The 23,106-nt window shown below is 47.8% G+C and overlaps 1 protein-coding gene across 1 annotated transcript; it reads left to right on the top strand.

Moving 5' to 3' along the window:
- The first annotated feature begins 474 nt into the window (after positions 1 to 474).
- Positions 475 to 4,146, top strand: LOC123023131 (placenta-specific gene 8 protein-like). Its single transcript, XM_044429537.1, has 3 exons — positions 475 to 583; positions 2,002 to 2,126; positions 4,042 to 4,146. Exons 1-3 carry the CDS (start codon positions 475 to 477, stop codon positions 4,144 to 4,146), a joined length of 339 nt encoding a protein of 112 aa, XP_044285472.1.
- Positions 4,147 to 23,106: the final 18,960 nt, after the last annotated feature.

The following is a 23,106-nucleotide window of genomic DNA, read 5'->3' as shown; positions in this document are numbered from 1 at the left end:
CTATACATAAAAACTGCTGGAGGCACATCTAATGAACACTGGTATGCCTTGAGAGGTTGGATGTTGAGGCATTAAATGTTGTACTGCAAGGATTCCTGGGGTGAACCTCAGGAATACGTAAGGACATCGGAGGTGTGCCTTCTGGAGACTGCAAGACCAGGGAGGGACATGGGGTAAGGCACCTCGCAAGGAAAATCAAGTGGCATTTTTAATATACATTTGTTTATTTATACATGTATTTATAGGCTGCCTATAACCGCCGAGGCCTTCCTATATGGCTTATAATACATAAAACATATTAACAAAGTAAAATGCATTAAAACCAATTAAAACACAATGAATTAAGACATCTATAAAAGCAATATAAAAAGGATCACAGCATTCAGGCTGTTAAAAAAATCCTAAAAAGGGACTTCACTAACAGCAGTATTTTTCCTCCCACTAGACCGTAAGATCAAAGCACATCTGGCAAGAATGGAAATGACTTCACAGCCCATCATCACTCAGCCACAATGCCACAGAACCACGCGCAGCTTCGAGTGGCAGACCAATCTCTGTGACTGTGGAAGCGACTGCCGTATCTGTGAGTGAACGCCTTGGGTCTGGGCCTGACACGCTGCAGCACTTCGAATCTCCACCACAGTTTGTCCTTCCTTTGGAAGTGTCGGCAGTCTGTCCGTCAACGCCGGTCACTGGCATTCCCACCACACTCCAGTCACAGTTTCCGAGGCAGCTTTGCCTCTTGCGCACATCTTTCGATTCTTCTTCTCTTGTGCCCACAACACCTTCACCTTCTCCAGCTTTGGCTTTAGTTGGCAAGGATGCACCATGTCCTACAACGACCTTCCACAACCTGGCGCCCTCCAGATGCCCTGGACTCCAGCTCCCATCATCCCTGCCCAGCATGGCCAACAGGGATGCTAGGAATTGTAGTCCAGAACATCTGGAGGCCATTGAGCGGAGAAGGCTTCTCTACTGTGTGGGAGCCACTCCTGTGCCAAAGACTGCACATATATCACATATCCAGATGGATGGGACCCATCCCCTGCACCTTGCCAGTGAATTAATTACCCTGCTGGAAGGGCCCTGTGGTCAACTGGGTGACCATGGTGTGAGCTGAAGGTTGGGCTGGGTGCACTCCTGATCTGATCCAGCAGGCCTCTTCTTAAGTTCTTGATGTTGCCTGAAATGGCCCTGGGAACAAGCTCCTCCCATGGGTTGTTATTCACAGAGCTTGCATTGTACAAGTGCTCCACACAGAAGTGGCTTCCATGCTCTCGCATGCACATGTGGAAGGGACTTGAGAGATGCTCTCTTCTGCGGCAGGTCTTTGCTGCTGCTGTGGCTGCAAGACTTTCCCAAGCCATGGGCACATGGACGGAAGGATCACTTTTGCGTGCAGCTGTTTTCCCAGCAAGCATGTGGTGCACTCATGCCTTGACGAGAGATGGATGGCAGTGCATATGCTCCTTAGCTCCAAGCGCAGAATGGGTTTCAATCTGGAGTAAACCAAAGCTGATCTTTACAGGCTGGGACAATTTCCAGAGCAGGCATCTGTCAGGGCTCAGTGAAGTCAGCTGCGAGCAGAAGTCGCAAGCTAAAGTCATAAACAGAGAGGCTCTTCCCAGAGAGATGGGAAGTCTAGAAGTCAGAAGGGAAGCGTGGTGAAGCACATGAGTCTCTAAATAGCTGCTCTGTGTGCAAAATGGCTCAGATGTACCAGGAACCAAGGCTGAAGCAACGGTTTCAGGAGAGCAGCCGGGTTCCTTTGGTCTCTCAAGTTGCGTGATGCTCTAGTTCCTCTCTGCTCAGCACTGGTAGAGGCCATTGAGAAAGCTCTAGTGGTCATGATACAAGAGCAAGTAGCTCGAATGACTCGGAACAACCTGTCCTTTATTCATCCCAAGCCATCACCCGGAATGGCCCTTCTCTTACAATAAGTCTCAAAGACTCACTGGCTGCTTGAATGTTGGAAGGAAACCTTGTCTGATCTCTCTTTAGGCTGCTGTGGAACATTCTGCTTCTTCTGTCTGGGATGCAAAATTGCCAAGGACATGGACGAATGCTGCTGCTGTGGGCCGAGTGTGGCCATGAGGACTCGCTACCGGACTCTGTACAGGATACCGGCAAGTTATCTGACCATCATATCACGTCCTTTTGACATGGCCTGCCACAGGCAGCCTCGTGAAACAGCAGGGCATTTCCTTCAGAAAAGCGCTCATGTGTTGTTGCTGTTGATGGCCGTGAGCTCGCAGGGAAGAGTCTGCGAATTGTGTTACAGGCAAGACATGGCCCATGGGTAGCCGTGGGCCAACAAGGATTAAGGAGCTTGAAAGGCTGGGGCGCAGCAGTGCATACTTCCAGTCCTGGGCCAATGCCTGGAGAACCGAATGGCCAGTGGAACTGGGCCCCCAGAAGGTTTGTGGAGCCTGGGCAGAAGGCCCATGAGTGCATGGCAGGAGGGGGGAGTGTCTGCCCCGTGGGCTCAGTGCAGCCAGGTAGGCTGCCCAACCCGCCTGCAGAGGTCTCTGCCTACGCCCTGCCCCCTTTGCAGTACTTTTTCTAGAACTGGGACAGGAAGCGCCACTGTCCTCTCCAGTCGGCGATCCTGCTGGCCCTGCTTGCTGGGGATGGTAGGTTTAGCAGTTTAAAACACCTGGAGGGCTCCAGCTTAGGGAAGGCCAGGTAAAGCAAAACAGAGTCTCTCCAAGAGAGCAATCTACTTGGCTATGCATGTTTCCATATTCCCAAACTTTAATCAGCTGCGTGGTTTTATACATGTTGGACCCTGTCCACTCCCTATGGTACACACATGTGCAAAGTTTTTCTCCAAAAAAAGCTGATTTTGAGGAACCAGTCTCTACTGTTCACCTGGGCACTGTTGGGACCACCTGGGCGATTTGGGACCTGCATCACCGGAGACCCCCACCCTGTAGTTCTCTGAGTTTAACAAGGCCGGCATGGATTAGTTGCCAGTGTGCAAATGGTCTTACGCCAGGGTATCTGGAGTAATGCGCCTCAAAAGGGGGCGCTTGCTCCCCAGATCGCCTTGAAAAGCTTGGGACCTTTTGCTGGGTTTTAACCTCCACAGCCAGAGAGAACAAGCTCTGGATTTGCATCCACACAAACACCCACGGCACTTAGAAGGGAAAAGGACACTTTTATTCACCAGAAAAACATAGAACAGTCACGAGGTTTAGCCCCGTATAGCCCAAACAGCAAATACACCCATTACATCCCAATCTTACTCTGTATCTTTAAAGAGAGAAAGAACTTCCTACTGAACGTAGAGTGAAACCGACAGAAAGGATTCCCGCTACAGGGTTCCATTTCCTGTTTTACAGCAGTTGAGCTTGTGTGTCTGGAGATGGAGGAGAGAGGAGCAAGACCACTCCTTTCTAATGCCCTGCTATTTATACCACTTCTTTCTGAACATGTGGCTTATGGGAAAGATGGCTTCCCAGGCTTATGCTGAATGCTGGAATGGGGCTTGATGGCCTCTGGATGGCCATTACTTGGTTTCTCTTGCTAAGAGGTGAGATCCTTGTCTGTGGTTGCCAGGTGCTATAGACGAGGTAATTTCCAGGTATCTCAGGAAAACCTTCATCCTCCTTGCAAGGTTGTTTTGCCTAATCTCCTTAACAGGACAATCGCCTGACCTTTGTCCGCTAGAATTCCACCTTCCCCTCTTTTCTCACATGGGCCAGCCCAGGATGTGAGGTCCTTTCTTCCGGAATTCATGGCTTCCCATAGCCTAAAGGCCCATTCTGCCCTGGGGTTTATGGTTAGGGTGCCAATATCGACATATACACGCATCACAACGGGTGTTTCTAGCTTTGAGCAGTGGGGGCATCTCAAGGGAAGCAGCAGCTGCCTTTCCCCGGGTCTCTTCTGCAGCAGTCCCTCCCGCCGTGCACAGTTCTTACTTCTGGTCTCTCCTCCATATGGAAAAAGGTTACAAAAAACCGAGCACCGTCTCCCTTGGCAATCAGGTGTAAATATGGGCCTGTAACAGGATGCATTTTTGTACTCTGCCTGCAGGGATCCATCTGCTCAGACTGTCTTGCTGCTACTTGCTGTGCTCCCTGCAACCTCTGCCAGCTCAAGAGAGATATCAACAGGAGGCAAGAGCTGGGGATCTTCTAGAGAGGTTTGTGTTTGCCTATGTGCTAATTAGGGTCACCTGCAGCAGAAAGGAATTCTGATTCCGTGCAATTGTTGTCATTTGTCAGTGCGAGGATTAGTGGGAAGAGCAGACTTGAGTGGAGGCAGATCCACCCCCAACCGCCCGGATTCTGAATTTCCTAACTCAGGCACAAGTGAACTCAGATGCACAGAATTCATTCCACATCACAAGCTCTTTATCCTTCTTTCCTATTTAATTCACTCCTAGACGTCCTGCTTTGATGCATTAAGGTGCACGTCCAGAGAGAAAAAGGTCCTCTGACTCCCAGCTTAACCCCAGTCAGCTCGCAGGTCTAGGATTTTTTTCTGTCTCAACATGCATAGGATTCCAGCTTGAATGTTTTTATTGTGGGCTTTAATATTACTAGTGTTACACACCACAACATTCTATTTTGAATTCCTTCTTGCGTTTCTTTTGTGCAAGTCTGTGTTTTATTTTGTCCTTGTTTAAACAAGACATTGTTTTTTCTAAAGGAAGACTTCTTTTCTCTAATGGCTTCGTCGATACTAGCTTTGTTAAGCAGCTTTGTTAAGCATGCTGGGGCGTTCCTTGGCTTGATGGCAAGTATTGTGCTTGCCACAATTGTTGCCATGATAATAGATGGCAAATCTTTTATTGTGCTTTGAGGAACTCCCAAAAGTCCTAGAGAGATCTGAATTTCTGCACTGTCCTTTCCAACTTCCTTTTTACCAGTCCCAGTTTTGCAAGATTCCCCTGTTGAAATGAAATCTGATGCTTTGCTTCCATTGACAACTGGTATTTTATAGGAATTACATTTGTTGGTACTGTGTTCACCACTCCCAGTAAGTTCAACAACACTCAAATCATGCACTTAGAATGAAATCCAGGGTGGCCTCCCCTTCAGCAAGTTCCATTTGAGGACAGTTAGGGTTGCTGCAAAAGTTGTTTTTTGTCGTGAAGGAGCATCCATTTATCGAGCCGATGGCTGTATCCACACACAACGCTGAGCAACGCCATGTGGGAACCATGCTACGAACATGGTCTCTCACGGTGCCACATCCGCATGGTTTCTTGCAGCATTTCCATGCATCTCCACCTTCCCTCCAGTGGGTAGCATGCACGCATCCCTCCGGCCCCATGCGGCTGCATCCATCCCAGGAGTCACTGCTCCTGCCTGCCTCTCCCTCATTGGTCCACACTTTCCCTGGGCGTGGCCTTGGCCTTGGCCTGCTGCCTCCCCCCCCCCCGGTGTTGTTTTCTGCTGCTCTGCAAAGGAACTGCCTAGCACTAGAGTAGCACCGTTGCTCTAGAGCAGCCTCCCTGAACCTTTTGCTTTCCAGACACATTTGGACTGCAGCACCCACAAGGCGCAGTCAGTGGCTCTGCCGGATGGGGATTTTATTTATTTATTTAAGCCGCCGAAGCCTCGGGGCAGCTTACAACAATAAATTAAAAGTAATTATAATATAAATTACAATAAATATAAACATTAAATTAAAAATACAAAATACAATATAAAATAAGCTGCCCTGGCCAGATAAAATCTAGTAATGCTAACAGTTAAAATGCCGCTTGAATAAAAAGGTCTTCGCCTGGCGCCGAAAAACAAATAACGATGGCGCCAGGCGGACCTCTCTGGGGAGCGCATTCCATAACTTAGGCGCCACCGCTGAGAAAGCCCTCCTCCGAGTACCTACCCTCCTAATTTCTTTCACGGAGGGTTCCCGGAGAAGGGCCTCTCCCGCTGATCTCAAGGGGCGGCCGGGCATATATGGACGTAAGCGCTCCTTCAGGTAACCAGGACCCAAGCCATTTAGGGCTTTATAGTTCATCACCAACACCTTGAATTGGGCCCGGACTTCAATGGGAAGCCAGTGAAGCTGACGGAGAACTGGAGTCATGTGAACATAACGTCCAGTCCCCGTCAGCAGCCTGGCAGCTCTATTTTGCACCAACTGTAGTATCCGAACCGTCTTCAAGGGTAGCCCCACGTAGAGCTGTGGTACCAATGCCTCTGGTTGGTACACAGTACCAACAAATTTAATGCCAGGTTGGGGAAGGCTGCTCTAGAAGAGAACTGCAAAATTCTCCCGGCTGCTGCCCCACTCTGTGCTGATGTGCAAGCACACACATCCACTGCTCCCCCCTCGCTGCACATGTGTCCACACTCCCCCTCCATGTGCAAGACTCACTCACACTGCCAGGGGCTGTCTCCCCCTGCACCCAGGAGGGCATCCATGTAGGCATAGAGGGAACATGCCTGCACCCTGGACCAGACGCTTCCCCAGGGCACATCCTCAACATGAAGCTCTACTGACAGTTGTCAGAATCCCGGAATCTCAATTTGAGAAGAGTAAATAAAACTGGGGTTCGTGGGAAAGATCAAGTGTCCAGACCATCTGAGGCTTTATTGTATTACCCCAAGGTTCCCGCGGTACGTGCATTACCGGGCAGGCAGAGGTGAACTCTGCTGCAAAGCTTCAGTACCATTACAGGGCATTTACAGGTACACAGGTACAGGGCAATTAATGACAGAATACAGACATTACAATACGATTCTGAGGTCATCACATGCAGAACAGATAAAGGAATGTCAGTCAATCATACAGAGACAATGAGATTACAATATTTCTAATTGCCTGTATTGACACTTTAGTTCAGTAGCTTGAACCCATCTCCAGGTCTGCTTAGACATGTAAATTCAAGCTACTGAGAAACTATTCATGATAAGCTCAGACTCTTATCTAGACTCTAAACATTCTGAGTGACCAGGGCATATGAAACCCTGGGCTAGGAAGATACTTCCTTGTAAAACTGAATTCCAGCAATGATTATTTAATCATTGTGAAGGTATCCAATGTAAATTTGGACTAAATGGCCTGTGTACTGTAGCTTGCAGCTAAAGGTGAGAGAAAGGAGCAGGGGAGGAAGGCCATTTGAAACAGTGACTTAGCTTGGTTTGAGAAGTACAGGCTTTGATCCCACAATGCAAAAAGCACACAGAAGAAATGTTTTTCTGACAGGATTTATCCAAATTTTCCCAACACCTCCCATGGAATGCATCCTTTCGAAGGGATCATTTCCATTTTCTTTGAGTCACTGTTTCCTTCCATTGAGCCTTCATTCTCTGTGGCTCCAAGGAGGAGTCACCCTGGGGCTGGGTGCCACCTTCACAAGCCGAAGGCTGCGTATCCATGGATCCTTTGCTCCATCTCAGCTTCTGCAATCAAGGGAACAAAGTTGCTCACCAAGCAGCTGGCTCTTATTGCACTCAGTCCCTGGCCAGAAGGCCGTTACTCATCCCTGTGACATTTCTCAGACACTTTGGCTATGTCTCAACAAAGACTTCCTAGAAATTGTAAGCAGGCCATTTAGTAAGCTCAGGGGGACTGAGGCCACAAGCAGTGAAGGTATATTTAGAAATAAGTAAGTAAGAAACTAGGCAGTAGCACCCATTCGGGGGCTTTGCTAGGCCCCATAAGTGGCTACCCCTACATCTGTTTAATGGAGACCTGAGAGTCCAGTGGGATCTGCCAAGAGTATTTTTCTCATTTTCCTTCATTGCCATTATCAAGGGGAATTGAAGCTGGAGAAGGAAGAATAAAATGAGTGGGAAGAAGGTGAAGGGAAATGTCTGGAAAGGTTCTAACACTTTCAAAGCATTCCCACCACTAAGAGTGCCAAACACATGGAACTTGGTAGCACAAGGAAACCGCCTGAGCCCTGGAAGAATGGTCTCAACGGGAGGATGGAAGCATGTCCAGCCTTTTCAGGGCATGCTTAAATTCTCTGAAAATCACTACAAAAGTCATTAGGTTCACTTCCGTTTTCATGTTTGACCTATATTTCTGGCTGGGAAAGAATGCAGGAGGCATTTCTGAGTCAACGCAGTCGTGGCCTCCAGCACCTGCAGCTGCGACAGGTAGCCGGCATGGCTCTCTCCACCCACTCGGCCCCAGAGCTGTGCCAGAAGGTCAAGGCAGTTGCTGCACCTGCGGTTTCGGTTTTGGCCGGTGTGGTGACAGTTGTTCTGCTCTGGATCAGAGAGGAATTAAAATAGGGAAAACCTCTGATTGCTTAAGGGCTGCACTCTGCAACTTGTGACTGCCAGCAGACTTAGATGGCTTTTCTCTTTTTCTTTCCAAATTAGACATTCCTGCATTTATTATTTCAGATGTTCCTGTTTCCCCGAACATGATGGATTTCTTAACTTGGTGCTGAGTTGCGCAATCTGCTGCATTCCAGAATTCAGTGCTAGGAAATCAAACAAGCGAGTTTTTGGGGCTTGGCGGCGGGGGAGGGGGACAATAGCCAGATGGGAGTCTGGTGGTCAGAAGTCTTTGCATAAGGACAGAATTTTTGAATAAAAGTCTTCTAAATCGCCAGTGGCAGGTCAAGTATGGGCAAGCCCTCACAGAGCATAATAGTCAAGGCCTCCCTCGTCCGGCATTCCGTCTGCGAAGTGGTCAAGCAGGTGCTCCTTGGAAGCCCACAAGCCAGCCATGTGGACAATAGCCCTTTCCTGTTGTTGCTCCTGAGCCAGTGGCATTTAAAGGCATGTTGCTCCAGGCGCGGAACCATCACCACGAGTAGCCATCCGGAGCCATCCAAGAGCCATCCGCTGGAGTGATCCTTGCATTGTTATATTGCAAGTCTATTCTGCCTTTCTTCCTCTTGCAAGGAACCAAGTCAGCCTCCAAGCACCCCTGCTCCCCATTTTATCCTCACAACAATCCTGAGAGTAGGTTGGGCTGAGATTCTTTGACTGACTCAAAGTCATCCAGTGCAAACTTTATGGCCCAGCAAGGACCAGAACCCAGATCTTCCAAGTTTCAGTCCACATTCTAACCACTATACCACACTGTCTCTCAATTGGCTAATAGGTGTCAGTTCCCACATCAATTGCTTAAGTTATTTATTTATTTATTTCATTTTTATACCTCCCAATAACTGAGGCTTTCTGGGTGGTTAACAAAAGGTCACACACACACACACACACACACTCACTAATTTAAAACAACAAAACCACAATAGCAATCGAATCAGCATAGAAGTAGCAGTACAGAATAAAATGTAATATTGGTAACGTTAAACTGTTACAATGCTGGGAAAATAAAAAGGGCTTCACCTGACACCAAAGAGAATGCAAAGTTGCATCAGACCCACTGCTTTGGGGAGCACATTCCACAATCAAGGTGCCACAACCAAAAGGCCCTTCTCCCGATAGCCCCCTGCCTCCCTCCCTTTGCAAGGGATTCCTGGAGAAGCATCTCCGAAGATGATTTCAAGTCTTGGGCAGGTTCATATGGGATAAGGTGACCCTTCACATAACATGACCCTAAGCCATTTAGTGGTTTGAAAGTACAGTACTAGGAACTTTCCCAGGAAGGGTAAGTTGGCCAGTGGCTTAGAGTTACTGACGGTTAGGCTTGATAATGAGCTCCAGCCCCTGTCTGAGGGGACTCGGCTTGAGTTTTCCTCCACCTGCACTCCAGCCATCTTCCCTCGCTGCATTGCCCTCAAAGCCAGTGTGTGCCAATGTGCTGGCCAGGCTGTGCTCAAGGAAAGCGTGACCTGGGCCTTGTTGAGAATGCCAGCCATACCAGCCAGAATCTTCCCCCAGAGCCTCTGGAAACCAGCAGTATCTCTTCGCCTCCAGGGCAGACCCTTTTAAAAAGTTCTCCACCCTTGCAGAGGAGAATGGGAGTGGAAAGTCTACATCTCAGTAGGAAGTCATCCGATCACTGCAAAGGAGTCGATGTTAATTGCCCCACTTCCAGATCATCATCAGTGCTTAGTTTATGGAGGGAAAAGTAGACCTGAGGGTTCTCGGTAAAATCTCCAAAGCTCAGTCGCCTGGCCCTCAATTTTAGCTCAATTGTTACTGTCTCTGCAGCATTATGAAAGCAGTGAAGTGGACTGGCACAACAATTCTGAGCTGCTTCTGCCCCTCTGAGAGCAAGCTTTGGTTCCTTGCATCCCCACTTAAACAGTTCTGAGCTTCCTGGGCAGAAGACCCCTGTCCCCTTTGGTGAGAGACCTCAGAGGACAACAGGTCTTACCCAGATACAGGCAGCTCTGGCATGGTGGATCTGCACGTCGCAATTTCAAGGGACCTGGTTTCTCTGTTGAGTTCTGACATCAACAGAATTCTAGTTATCCTCACGAACATCTGATCACACAGGACAGCAGTACCCATGCATACATCCAACTGACCCCCCCTCCTTGAAACGCTCCACCCTTTTCCCTCCCCATTTAGCCAGTCGGCTTCCTTCCTTTTGGCACTGTGCTGTGACCTGCAGCCATCGTCTGAGTCAACTTGCTAAGCCAAAGGGAGGAGCAGCCGCTCTGACACGCTTCCCATGCGGAAGGCCCCCAGCTGCAGCCCTGGTGCCCCCAGTTTCCAGAGGATCAGGTCGCAGGTGATAGGAAAGGTGCTGCCATTCAGAGCAGCCAGGTCTGCGGTAGATGCACCCGTTGCCTAAGACAGCGTCCTCTGCTCTGTGATGCGCATCGTAAGGGTCTGGATGCCGGATCTCCCACCAAGTCCACTGCATTTGCTACGGAGGACCCTGTGCCTGAGATGTACCCCTCCTTCACCTCCTGCCACTGGGCAAACGGCTATGGAGGCTTGGAAAGGGTTCAAAACCAAGCGTTCAAGGGCCCAACCGGGTGCATGTTTGGACAGAGAAAAGCCCTGCGACTCCCATCAAAAGCCAGCCAGGACAACCAGCTGGAGCCTGTGGGGGACCTATGACCCCTTTTTCTTTCTAAACACCCATCGGATGCCTAAATATGCAAGCGACGGGGCATTCAGCCTTCATTCAGCGCGTTTGCCAGTTTGTTTCTCTGGTAACCTGGAGGCTGCCCAGCCCAGAGGATGAGCTGCTGGCGCTGCTTGTGGGTGATCGGCTTCCCATCCCTTCTCAAAATAATTTGGGAGGCTCTTGAATACTCTAGGAACTTGTTTATGAACAGCATAATTGTCTCAGTTTCTTGTTAATGTAATAAATGGATGCTTTAAATTCTGGACTTTGAATTGACAGGGAAACATAGGAAGAGCCATAGTACATCAGACCATTCTGTCCACATGGTGTCCAACCAGCTGCCGCCAGAATCTCTCCATAGCATCTGGTGCCCACAGGCATTCTGCTTCTGATGTCTGAGCCAGTCCAGTGGCATGGGAGCGACCCACCCCAGCCCTAGGCAACAGGCAGAGTATGTGGGGCTTTCCAGAGGGGCACCCCATGTGAGCAAGCTGATGCACATGCCAAGGAGCCCACAAATGCTTTTAATCCCCATGCATTTGCAGAGGCGGTTGCCAGCAGCCCCTGCGTGGTAGATGAAACCAAGCCAAAGAGATCTCTCTGAGCAGAATGTATTGTGTTCAGATCTGGGCCCCTCATCACAAGAGGGATAGAGCAAGGCTGGAATCAGTGCAGCAAAGGGCCACTAGGATGGTGGCTGGTTTGCAGGCTAAGCCATATGAGGAGAGACTGAGGGAGCTGGGTCTTTTCAGGCTGGAAAAGAGATACTCAGAGGGGACTTGAAAGCGACATGCAGGTACATGAGGCAGTGCCACACAGAGGTGGGTCACGACCTTTTTTCCCCTGCAGTGGAGGGCAGGACGCGTTCCAATGGAGCAAAGCTCAGGGAACCAAGATTTAGGGTGGATGCCAGGAAGTGCCTCCTGACAAGACCCCTAGAATATGGAATGGGCTCCCATGGGAGGTGGCTGAAGCCCCAGTGGTGAGAGTGTTTAAGGATAGGGTGGACATGCACATGGTAGGCATGTCATGAGTGGAGCGGCTGGAGCCGGGGGTCAGACTAGATGACCCAGGAGATCCCTTCTGACTCACTCGGTTTCTATGTTTCTAGTCTCCTCCTGCATCTTGCATTCTAAACTCACAAACGCAGGGGGCACATGGGAAAAGTAGGGTACTGATCATCACTGCTCGTCTGCTCCCTCGCTATCCCAAAAGAGCTTGATCTGTGCAGGCAACACACTGACCACAAATCTATGAAGCGGCAAACAGCGGTTCTAGCCATGTGAATGAGGGGCTTATCTTTGCTCTCTCTCGGCTTTTGCTCAGTTGCATGGTCAGATGTTTGCTTAAGAGAGCCTGAATGGGTTCTGGTGGCTGCTGGCAACCGGATACTGAGCACATCTCGACTGAGTTGGGCTAAAAAGAATGAGAGACTTTGGACGCATTTGCGAGCGGGTAAATGAGGTCTACTGTTTGCAACCTGGTGTAAAGAAGGCACTTTGCATGTGTTCGGCTTCACAGGGATGGTGAAATGATGCCACCTGATACTGTCTCAGCGCCCGAGTCCACAGCTTCCATTTTCATATCTGTGAATAATGTGCTATGCCAAAAACACCACAAAAGAATGTGATGCAACTGGAGAATCTTCCTCCCTCGGATACCCCAGAGATCCTTGGTAAAGTACCCTAAATCAGATGTACTACCCCAAGGGCTGCTCCAGCCAAAGCACCTCACTTTAGATACGAGGACGTTCAGGAAGAAGTTAAACTAGGTTTGAAAGATGGCGTGCAATGTATTGAATAAAAGAGCCGGGGGTCAGACTAGATGGCCCAGGAGACCCCTTCTGACTCGCTCTGTTTCTATGTTTCTCTGAATACTGCCATGAATTCCAGATACAGATTGTCAATCACCAAGGAAAAGTTCCCTTCCTGTGGGAGGGACACTGTGCCTGGGTCCCCAAGTGCTTAACCATTTGTGTGCTCCTCATGCTGGGCTGAAAGCCAAAGGGCAGACAAAAAAGCTAAGGGTTTCATAGTGGTCCCTCTAAATTCTAGAACTGCCAGGAACCGCCAGCAAGGGAAAGGAGGGAGGGCGAGGGAAGATTCAGCTCTCACACTGATCTTCAGCAGAAGGGTGGGTAAGCAACTCAGGCATGAGATAAGAAGTTCCCAGTAGCTGGAAGCTGGTGATAGTGGTGGTTATGTGCTGTCAAGTAACGTCTGTCTTGTAACCTTGTGAATGAACATCCTCCAGAATGTCTTGTGTTGGTAGCCCTGCTTGTCATCTTGTAAATGCAAGGCTGTGGCTCCCTTTCTGGAGTGCACCCATCTCATCTTTCCATTGCTGGTGAGAGCGCGCTTTCAGAGGTCCCTGTCCTTCTGCAGGAGTCTCACAGCAGTGAAAGTCTGACACGGATCTTTGCTTTTAGGGCAACACGACAGGACAGTGCCACTCACTGTGGACAGTCCATTCTGACTTCTCATCACAATGTCCTGCTGCTTATTGATCCCAGTATAGGCTCTAGCAATTCCAGTTTTAATGCTGAGACCTAGTCTACCATCACACAGTAAACCAGTAGGGCTGGAATCATCTCTCGAGTCCAACACTAGACGCTCCTGTGAGAAGTGGTTAATCCAGCTTAGAGATCTCTTTGAGCAACTTCGATCCCAGTCGGTCATGCTGCCTCCTAACTCTCTGCCCCTCCAGCAGGCAAATGGGGGCAATGAAGAGAAAGAACAGGAGGTGCAGCCACAGCTGGTGACGAGGCTGGCAGGAATGTGGACTCAGGGAGGGATGGGCGTCCTGCCAAAGGGCCCTCAAAGGTTCAACGGTGGTGGCAGCATTATGGGTGGCCAAATGTGGCTTGGCTATATTGGGGTGGGAAAGCTTTTTCAGATGAGGGCTGCATCCCAGTCTGGGAAGGTTCTTGAGGGCTCGCTCAAAGGCAAAGCACATGGATTCTTACTGATGTTAAGGCTGCTTCCCCTTCAGTCACTTTTTTATTTTTTAAAAAAAAATTTTGCAAACTGCACTGGAAAATTTGAGGAAGTGAAAACGACACTGCGTCACTGTGTCCCGAACCATGTGGGGCTTCAGGAAGTTTGCAGCCTCTTAATGAACTCCTGTAGAAACTGGCTGATTTCATACAGCATGACAAGCTACATGGTTGCCATAATTCATGGGGTTTATTTACCATGATCTACCTGACAGATAATCAAGTGGTTTTTGTGTTATTGTGGTTTCCATCCTTCTCCATCAGTCCTTCCAATGTTGGCATGAATCCCACCAGCTACTGTGCCCGAAATCCAATCCCAAGGTGCATTGCTTCCTGCCTTTATCACCTACCTCTCCCTCATTGGTCCATGAACAGAAGCTGGATGATTGGAGTGCTTGCCACTCTTTCCAGAGGACTCTGTGGTCATTGCATCCCAGGACTGTGCGAACCATGATCCTGGCTTCAGACAACACAACAAGCCATGGTGGTACAGAAAAACCATAGAACAAAACATCGTTTTTAATTGTGGTTTATAAAGACCCAAAATTACAGTGGAGGAATATCATGACTGGGTTCAAACAACACCATAGACCGACTATGGCAAAAATCTACCTTGGCTTGTTGCGGTGTCTGAACTCGCTGCCCCCACTCACTGGCTGGCTTACCATTAGACACGAGTGTGGCGCTTGTGTGGGGAGCTCATGCTGAACGGCGGTGAGCAGGGATGGGGTGCCGGAAGCCGGGGAGTGGGGGCCAGGCTGGCCACTGGCGCGGCAAAAGGCGGAGTGGCTTCTTCACGAGAGTCAGCTTCCAGCCCAGACAGAGTCTGTATGGCTACGAAGGCGTTTTCCCCTGTGCCCCCAGCAGCAAAATGTTTGGGCCACCTCACGCCCACCCTGTTGTGCTGCAGAGTCATTTCTGCCCGCTTCCTCAAAATGTTATTGCTTGCCATCACTTAATTGCATGAAGGGGCCAATTTTTATTTTTATTTTTTTTCAAAAGGTAATGCACAAACAGGAGCTGGCAACCATTACTTGGCAACCAGATTGCTGTTTCCCACAAGGCCACCTGCCATCCAACGCCAATGTTGCACTTTCCTCCCCCCACACCATGGGGCCACCAAACCTCAGCTGCCCGGGGGGAAGATACTGATGGATTTTATTTATTTATTTATTTATTTATTTATTTATTTATTTATTAAAACATTTCTATGCCGCCCTATTCGCCGAAACCTCGGGGCGGCTCACAACATAAAGTTAAAATACAAGAAATAACAATATAAAATAAGTCGCCCTGGCCAGATAAAATAAGCAAATAATATTAACGATTGCTATGTGCTGATCTTTTTTATTATGATTTTGTTGATATATTTGAGCAATTTGCCCCCTTCTCTATGGACGAGTCCCTACGCACCAGGGAACTGCAGGTTTCGGAGGTGCCAGGCACAGAAAGAGAGGAAAGGGTTTCGGTCAGGGAGTGCCACCAGTGTTACGAGGCTTGCTGCAACCAACCTGAGGCCTGGGGGACAAGAATTTGGGGATGAAGCAAAAGGAGCACATTTCTTCCTCTGCCTTGCCTCAGTCCTAAGTAAGCTGGTCCCTGCGATGGTGCCACTTTGAATGTTCTCATGCACACATCAAGTTTGCAGATCCAAGCCTCTGAGAATTCCCAGTTAATGCAGCAAACAGTGAAACTTTAGTCCAGCTATTTGTTCAAACCAGTCTCTGTGTGGTTTTATCATTCTCGAAACTTCCCTCCCACACCTTGTTGAACATTGTCAACACCAACAAGCTATTTTTAACCTGCTCTTTAGCACAAGATCCATCTGGCCACCGAACACTCCCTACACCCTTTATTCTTAAGATAATCCAATGGGGAAAGTTAGGTTTAGAGATGGCAACTGGTCCAAGGTTACCCAGGGACCTTCCTGGCTGGGTTGGGGCCCCCAGCCCTAGATCTGTATCCTGAAATGCAGGATATAAAGAAGCTAAATAAAAATGAAACCATCCTGAAATGTGGCTTGAGGCATCCCTACCCAAGATGGCCCTTGCAGACCTGCAGAGCCCTCAGCCATAATTCAAAAAGCCCCCTCTGGCAATGAATTGCTGCTGCAGAAGAACCGGTGCCTGCGGGAAATGTTCCAGAATAAAAACTTAGGGTCTGGGCAGGGCCAGCCCAGGCAGGATGATGCAGCCACCTCAGGCAGCAGATGCAGAGGGACAGGTAGAGGGCAAGGGTGGGGGGGGCACAGAGCCTGCCCTGCCCTCCTTGAGTGAGCTGGTACCTTCAAGTGCAGGAGAGGCTGCTGTCCTACACCCATGGCTGAAGTTCTGAACCCCATCCCGTCTAGTCAGGTTTTCCACATGGAAGGAAGGCGCCATCTTGGCTTTCAAGTCAGGAACGTCTCGGGCTGTTGAACCAAGGCACGACCTGCAGGCTGTCTGAAACCCCCCTGCCTAATAGCATTCCTGCGGGATGGGTGTTACGTGCCTTCCTTACTCCAACATGGATCTATCCACTAACCAGGGCAGGAGTGAGAGGGTGAATGCCATGGCCAGGATGAGGCTCACCTCCTTGCTAGAGCTGCTTCTTCACTGCTCCTTTTTTCCTTCCGCCTCACCTGGAAGGACCAAAGCGCCGCATGGCAGTTTTCCCCACCGCCTTGCCTGGGGAGAAGAAGCGCTCTCTCTCTCTCCCTTCTACGCTCACCATCTTGCAGTGGACCTTCTTTTCGAACCAAAGTGTGCCACGATCATTCCAACAGCTCTCCTGCACGCTAGTCATCTTTGGATCGTTTGAGAGTAGACAAACCCTGTCTACTTTTTATTGTTAGCCTCTCAGTGTGGATTCTAATAGATCCAGGTGCAATCAACAGCCTTTTAACAAAGTCCACCGTTCCATGCTTCCTTCCGCTGAACCTGCAAGCAGCCAAATATAAGACAGCTTCTCGAATATCACCAAATCGTAAAATCACCAAATCATAGAGCTGGAAGGGGGCAAGAAGGCCATTAGGTCCACCCCCGCCCCTCCCCCCACTCAAGGCAGGACTCCAGCAGGTGGCTGTCCAGGTACATCGTGAATGCCTCCAATGTGAAGACCCTCCCCAGTGACTGCCTGCTTTAATTTTGCCCACTGTATTCCGTGACTGTAGGCTCAGTGCCAGCATGATGGTTCAAACACAGCCTGCAGAGAGGGATCAGGTTGAGCTGCTGCACCTCTTGATTCATTTATTCACTGCCTTTGTATGCCACTCCATAGCCTGAAGGCTGCCTGGGAGGCTCACAACAACAAGGATAGAATTGCACTGCAACATAGAAATGTAGCAGATCAGAAGGGGCTCTCAGGCCATCTAGTCTGACCCCTGGCTCTAGCAGGCTCCGCTCATGTAACAAAATAATCAAAAATCATAACAAGATTAAAACCATAACATTTAATATAAACATAAAATCCAGTTTATAATCGAATGTAATCATCGAATGTAATCATCTCATCTCATCTCATCTCATCTCATCTCATCTACGTAACAGGAGAACTAATCAGGCATCAGTAAGAAGACAAGCTGCAAAATAGTGTGATCAAACAGGAAATATAACTAAAAACAAGCATTTCCTTACCTGTCATCTAAAGCAGAGTAAAGAGCGTGCCCGTCCCCCCTCCTTAGGAAGGGAATGCCAGAGATGAGGTGCAATAACAGAAATGCTGGTTTTCCTTGCCAATCCCTCCTTGTTTTATGGGGGGGGGGGGATGGGATGCAGAGGAGGGCCTTGAGAACTTCTACCACAGCCAATATCAGGAACCTGCCCCGAGAAGCTGCGCTTAAAGTGCCATTTCTCACTCTATGTTTTTGGAACAACACTGGCACATGCCTCCAAACAACGCATCTTCCCCTGTGCTGTGTGTGAATCAAGGAATCAGACATGCAAATTCAAGCCATCGATGTTATTTTGGTACTGCACTATTACTGCAAGGAAAGAGAGGGTGTGCAAGAGATCTTCTGTCTCAAGGGCCAGCATGATGTGCTTGGCTGGGCCCTGGGCACAAGCACCATCAATGTGCTATTCGTTGCTTCACTTCAGGTAGCAAAACGTCTTGATCCAGGATTTGCTTCCTAGCATGGCATTTTGCAATATAACTGTCATTGTGACCATGGTGTGCCTCTTATTTAGTTTCTCAACTAACCGTTATCTTCATGTGTCATACCGATAAGCCACATGGCATTTCCGGACTTTCAAATCTTGGGAAGAGCTGTGAGCAATGATTGCAGAGCAATAGTTGCTCACAGCTCTCATGCCTCGCTTTTAAAACTACTCTGCCTGGGACTTTGTTGGTTTCCCTGGGTCATTTCCTTTTAGAAAGTTACTTCCTCCATGTTGACTGGGTTAAACAACACAACGACCTGTCATGGGTAGCTAATCACTGGCTTTTCATGTTACCAGAACCTGGATTCATTCCTTCCGCGTGGCTTGTTCATGAGCAACAAGCTATCCCAGTAGCTTGTTACTGTTACATAGTTTGTTACATAGCTTGTTGTTGGATTGACAGTGGTTCTCTGGACCCATGACTGGTTGTCATGTCTGAACCTGGGTGGCTGATCTCATTGTGGGTTGTAGGAAGGGGTTAGTGAGCTGCTTGGTGATAGCAGCAAAACCCCCTTGTCGGCTGCCCCACCAATGCCCAAGTGACACAGTGGAACAACTGTCATTGACACACAACCCCCCACCAAAAAACCCTTTTCTTGGGTTTCATCCCCACTCCCCTCTTTTTTCTCCTCCAGAGATCAGCTTTTGCAATCTCTGATCTTGCAGACAGAGACAGCTGCTTCAAAGTGTCCAAACAACGCTTCACCCTGGTTTTTCACTCCCTTTTATTTAATTTTTAATGAAACTATTGTGCAAATGTTTACAAACTTAAAAAAAAATCAGTCAGATTTGCACCGATCCCAAATGACAAACCTTGACTGGACAATGTCTTGTGGCAAGGACGTGTCTGTTGTCAAAGTACAGCAGCTTCCCACTGTGGCTACTGCTCCAGAATGACCAAAAAAAGTGATATTTTTTATTTTGCTTCCTTTTGATGGCTGTCAAAAAAGGAGCTGTAAAGAGAAACCAAACCCAGAGTGATCTTTGCCAGAGTCAGTAAACCATTCCCCTTCACAATAAGGACCTCTTTTTAAAAATGTCCTTTGCAGCTCTCACAACAGGGAAAGTGGAAAATTAAAGGCCACCCCTTTTGCAAGGGGACAAAGCTTTAATAGGGATGTACGGATGCATAAGTGAATAAGGTCCTGTCAAAACACCACAGGGACCCTGCCTAAAATGATGATGATGATGTAGTAATGAGTTTTGACAGCTAGCTGTCAAAGTTCTGTGCTCATATAAAAGGGCTGGTTTTTCCACTTTCTTTATCACATTTTGACAGTTGTCAAGTGAATTTTTTTTGCTGAACTTTGACTATAGACACCACCAGACATTGCCTAGGAAAAGTTTCCCATTTTGGACACTACCCATTACACTGGAGATTGTAAAAAGTGATCTCCAGAAAAAAGAAGGGTTAAAGGTGGCGAGGAAGCATGAAAGGTATCATGGCTGCATCAGTGGGAGAAGAGAATCCATAGAAACTGAGTCAGAAGGGGTCTCCCGGGCCATCTAGTCTGACCCCCAGCCGGCTCCACTCATGACATGGCTGGTGCTGCTACGGATTCTTCTGAGATCTCCACGGGAAGTCTGGGGAGGAAGGCAGGAACAACCCACGGTGAGCCCAGCTGTCTGCCAGGTGCAGGTGGGTTGTTTCACAAACCTCCCATCCTGCGTAATTTATTCCCAGGACTGGTTGTCATGACATACAAACCTGACCAGAGTGGAATCTAGTGCCAGACAGATATAAAATGATGGAAAAAATAATCTCTTGAACGATGCTGTGCTAAACTTCCACTTAGTATGTAATAGCATGTTTTTAGAATCACACACTGGGCTGGATCCAGACTTAAGCTGCAGCAATCTCAGCATAATGATTTCAGCTCAATTGGACAGAGGTGAGCATGATCTTATGCATGTTTAGCCAAAGAAAAAGGTCCTACAAGACCATCCCAGCATTCTCCAACTGGCCATGTGGGTACGCAGATGCTGGGAGTGGTAGGATTTTTTTTCTATCTAAACTTGCGTAGGCTTGCACTCCTAAGCCGTTCCCATGCCTTTTTGCGTTCAAGGATAATGGTTTATGGCAGTAATTTCCATGGGAGGCCGTCGTCATTCTTCACTGATCCACCCATGTTTTATCAGTGTTCCACCTGCTCTCTTTTTCAGAGCTTAACTGGAAAACTCTGCTTACTCAGAAAGGTCCAGATAAGACACACATTTCCCGATAGGAGGAATGCTTCCTGGAACTTTGCTCCCACAGGGCTTGGGCTCTGCTATGGTTTCAGTGCCTGCAAAGAATTTCATCAGTGCTTCCTTTTCCGCGTCTCCTGCCCCATTTACTTATTCAAGCATACTAGTTGTTGTGAGCTTGCACACCTGCATACCTACATATAGTGTGAGTCTTTTTAAAATACAGGCATGCCAGATTTTCAAAATACTCCAGGTTTGCCATTTTGCCATCTGTGGTCTGCTCTACCTCCATTTGAGGTTCCATTTTTCTTCTGTGTATGTACTTTAAAATGTTAGTGCTTGTGGGCCATGGTCAGCAATTAGTGAAATGGAGCCTCATCTTTCCTTTCTCATAATTAATGACTAGGCAGCGTAAGGCTTTCTTTCGGAAAAATAGAAGGGGCATCAGAGGAGGGATGCCACATTAAACCGTATTTCAAAGGAAACAATCCCAAATGCCATGGCTGTGCAAGTTGGGGCAAGTGAAGGGGAAAATGTCAACGTGGCAAGTGCCAACTTTATGTCATTCTGGATTTCCTGTGTAAAATACTCTTGTTTAAGAAAGGTGTGCAAATGGCAAACGCTGTGGGAGAGAAATATTAAGGTAACATTAGCAAGTTCATATAAAGAAAACCTGTATAAAAAGTTTTATAGATGGTATCTGTCATCAAATAGATTAGCTAAGATGTTTCCAAATATGTCAAATGGATGTTGGAAATGTAAACATAAATTGGGTACCTTCTATCATATGTGGTCGACTTGCAATAATGAGAAAAAGTATTGGATTAAAATACACAAATGGCTTGAGGAGATGTTGCAAAAACCTCTAACATTTAAACCTGAAGTTTTCTTATTAGGCATTGTGCCTGATGATGTTGGTAAACAAGCAATGTATTTGATTCTACATGTAACCACTGCGGCGAGGATTGCATTTGCTCAACACTGGAAAAGTGAAGAACCACCTACCAATGAACTGATGCTAAAAAAGATCCTGGACTGTGCAGAAATGGATAGATTGACTTTGTCATTGAAGGAGAAAGAAGATACTGATTTCTATCAAACTTGGGACTCTTTTTATCATTGGCTAGCGAAATGGGACTTTGAATAGATTTAAATATGTTTCTAAGTTATCACAAATGGAAAAAAATGTGGGGGCTGACCCGACAGGTCCGATGTTTCTGATAATTGATGTTGTTTTTAGTTTTTCTTTGTTGTAGGGTTATTTTGAATAAAACTTATTATAAAAAAAGAAAAAGAAAGGTGTGCACAGACACAAAACTCATACTGCTGGGAAGTGGGGAAATTCAGGGAACAGGCTGGGTGGAGAAGGTTGAAGTGGGCAGGGTAGGTATGCAGGTATGTCCCTAAAAACTGTTGGAAAAAGGGCTGAAAAATGGAACGTGCTATGCTGGTTATGGTATGCTGGGAGTTTAGGCCTTCCTCCTTGCACAGAATCATCCCATGAAAGCACCAAGACCTGCAGCTACTCCCCTGTGAGGAAAGGTAACCCAGCTGGGAATGTCCAGTACAGAGAAAAGGCAAGTAAGGGAGATAGGATAGACATATTCAGCACCATGCATGGTGTGGAGACAGTGGAGGAGGAGACCTTTTTCTGCTTCTCTTCTCATAAAATGGCCCCACTGGGGTCTCTGCAAATCAGGACAGGTAAAGGAAGCATGATTTTTCCCCTCCAGGTGCAGCACGTTGGAGAGGGAAGCAGAGAGGCTGCAGGACTGCCAGGAATTGCTGCATCTTCAGGCAGGGCTCTTCCATTTCCCGTCCGCCCCCTGGAAGACTCCCAAAGGCCCCTCTGCAAGATCATAACCCAAGAGAAGAAGGAAGAGCTGTACTGGGTGGTCCTCCAAGGTCCCAGAGTGGTCCCACTTGAGGCATTGAGGGGGCTTTCCCTGGGAGGGGAGGGGCAGAGACCAACACTGCCAAGATATAACAGATCCTTACAGTGTCTCCTCCTCCCTTCTTCTGGCTTGGGAACCCTGCACTTAATCAGTGAAGTGCTTTGTAGGTGGCGAAGAGATTCTGTCCTGTATTGGAAGTTCCTAAGCTCCATTGTCTTCATTTCACATGCTAGCAAAGTTATGCTCAAAATCCTTCAAGCTAGGCTCCAGCAGTTTGTGGGCCGAGAACTACGAGAAGTACAGGCAGGGTTTCGAAGAAGCAGAGGAACTAGAGATCAAATTGTCAACATACGTTGGATCATGGTGAAAGCTAGGGAGTTTCAGAAAAACATCTACTTCTGCTTCATTGACTATGCTAAAGCCTTTGATTGTGTGGATCACAACAAATTGTGGCAAGTTCTTAAAGAGATGGGAGTACCTGACCATCTTATTTGTCTCGAGAAACCTCTATGTGGGTCAAGAAGCAACAGTGAGAACTGGACATGGAACTACGATTGGTTCAAAATTGGGAAAGTTCAGCAAGGCTGTATATTGTCCCCCTGCCCATTTAATAATAAACTAGTAGCAGAAAACCAGGTAGAAGCTATTATAGTAACATTTGTCTATCTAATATTCAGCCAGAAACCTTTTATCTCCTCATAGAATGTTTTAAAAATGTGTCAAAATGTTCACACTGGGACATATTTTCCCTGTATATACAGAAATGGAGTGGCTGACACTATTCTTCCTGCTCTATGCAGGAAAATCTTTCTAAATCTCTGTCTATTATATATATGTGGGCACAGAGTCTAGAGCAGAAAGGTGGATGAGAAGGTAAGCCTAGTTTTAATGTTGTGATCTAAATTTCCATGTCTTGTTATGAAGTTAAGCCTTGAGATTGCCATAGTACACGTGTCTGCTCAGAAAAAAACCCATA

Source organism: Varanus komodoensis, unplaced genomic scaffold (genome assembly GCF_004798865.1).
Source record: "Varanus komodoensis strain SLA01 unplaced genomic scaffold, ASM479886v1 scaffold2, whole genome shotgun sequence".
Taxonomy (NCBI): domain Eukaryota; kingdom Metazoa; phylum Chordata; class Lepidosauria; order Squamata; family Varanidae; genus Varanus; species Varanus komodoensis.
The sequence above is the reverse complement of the archived record's forward strand: the minus strand, read 5'-3'. Positions and strand labels throughout refer to the sequence as shown.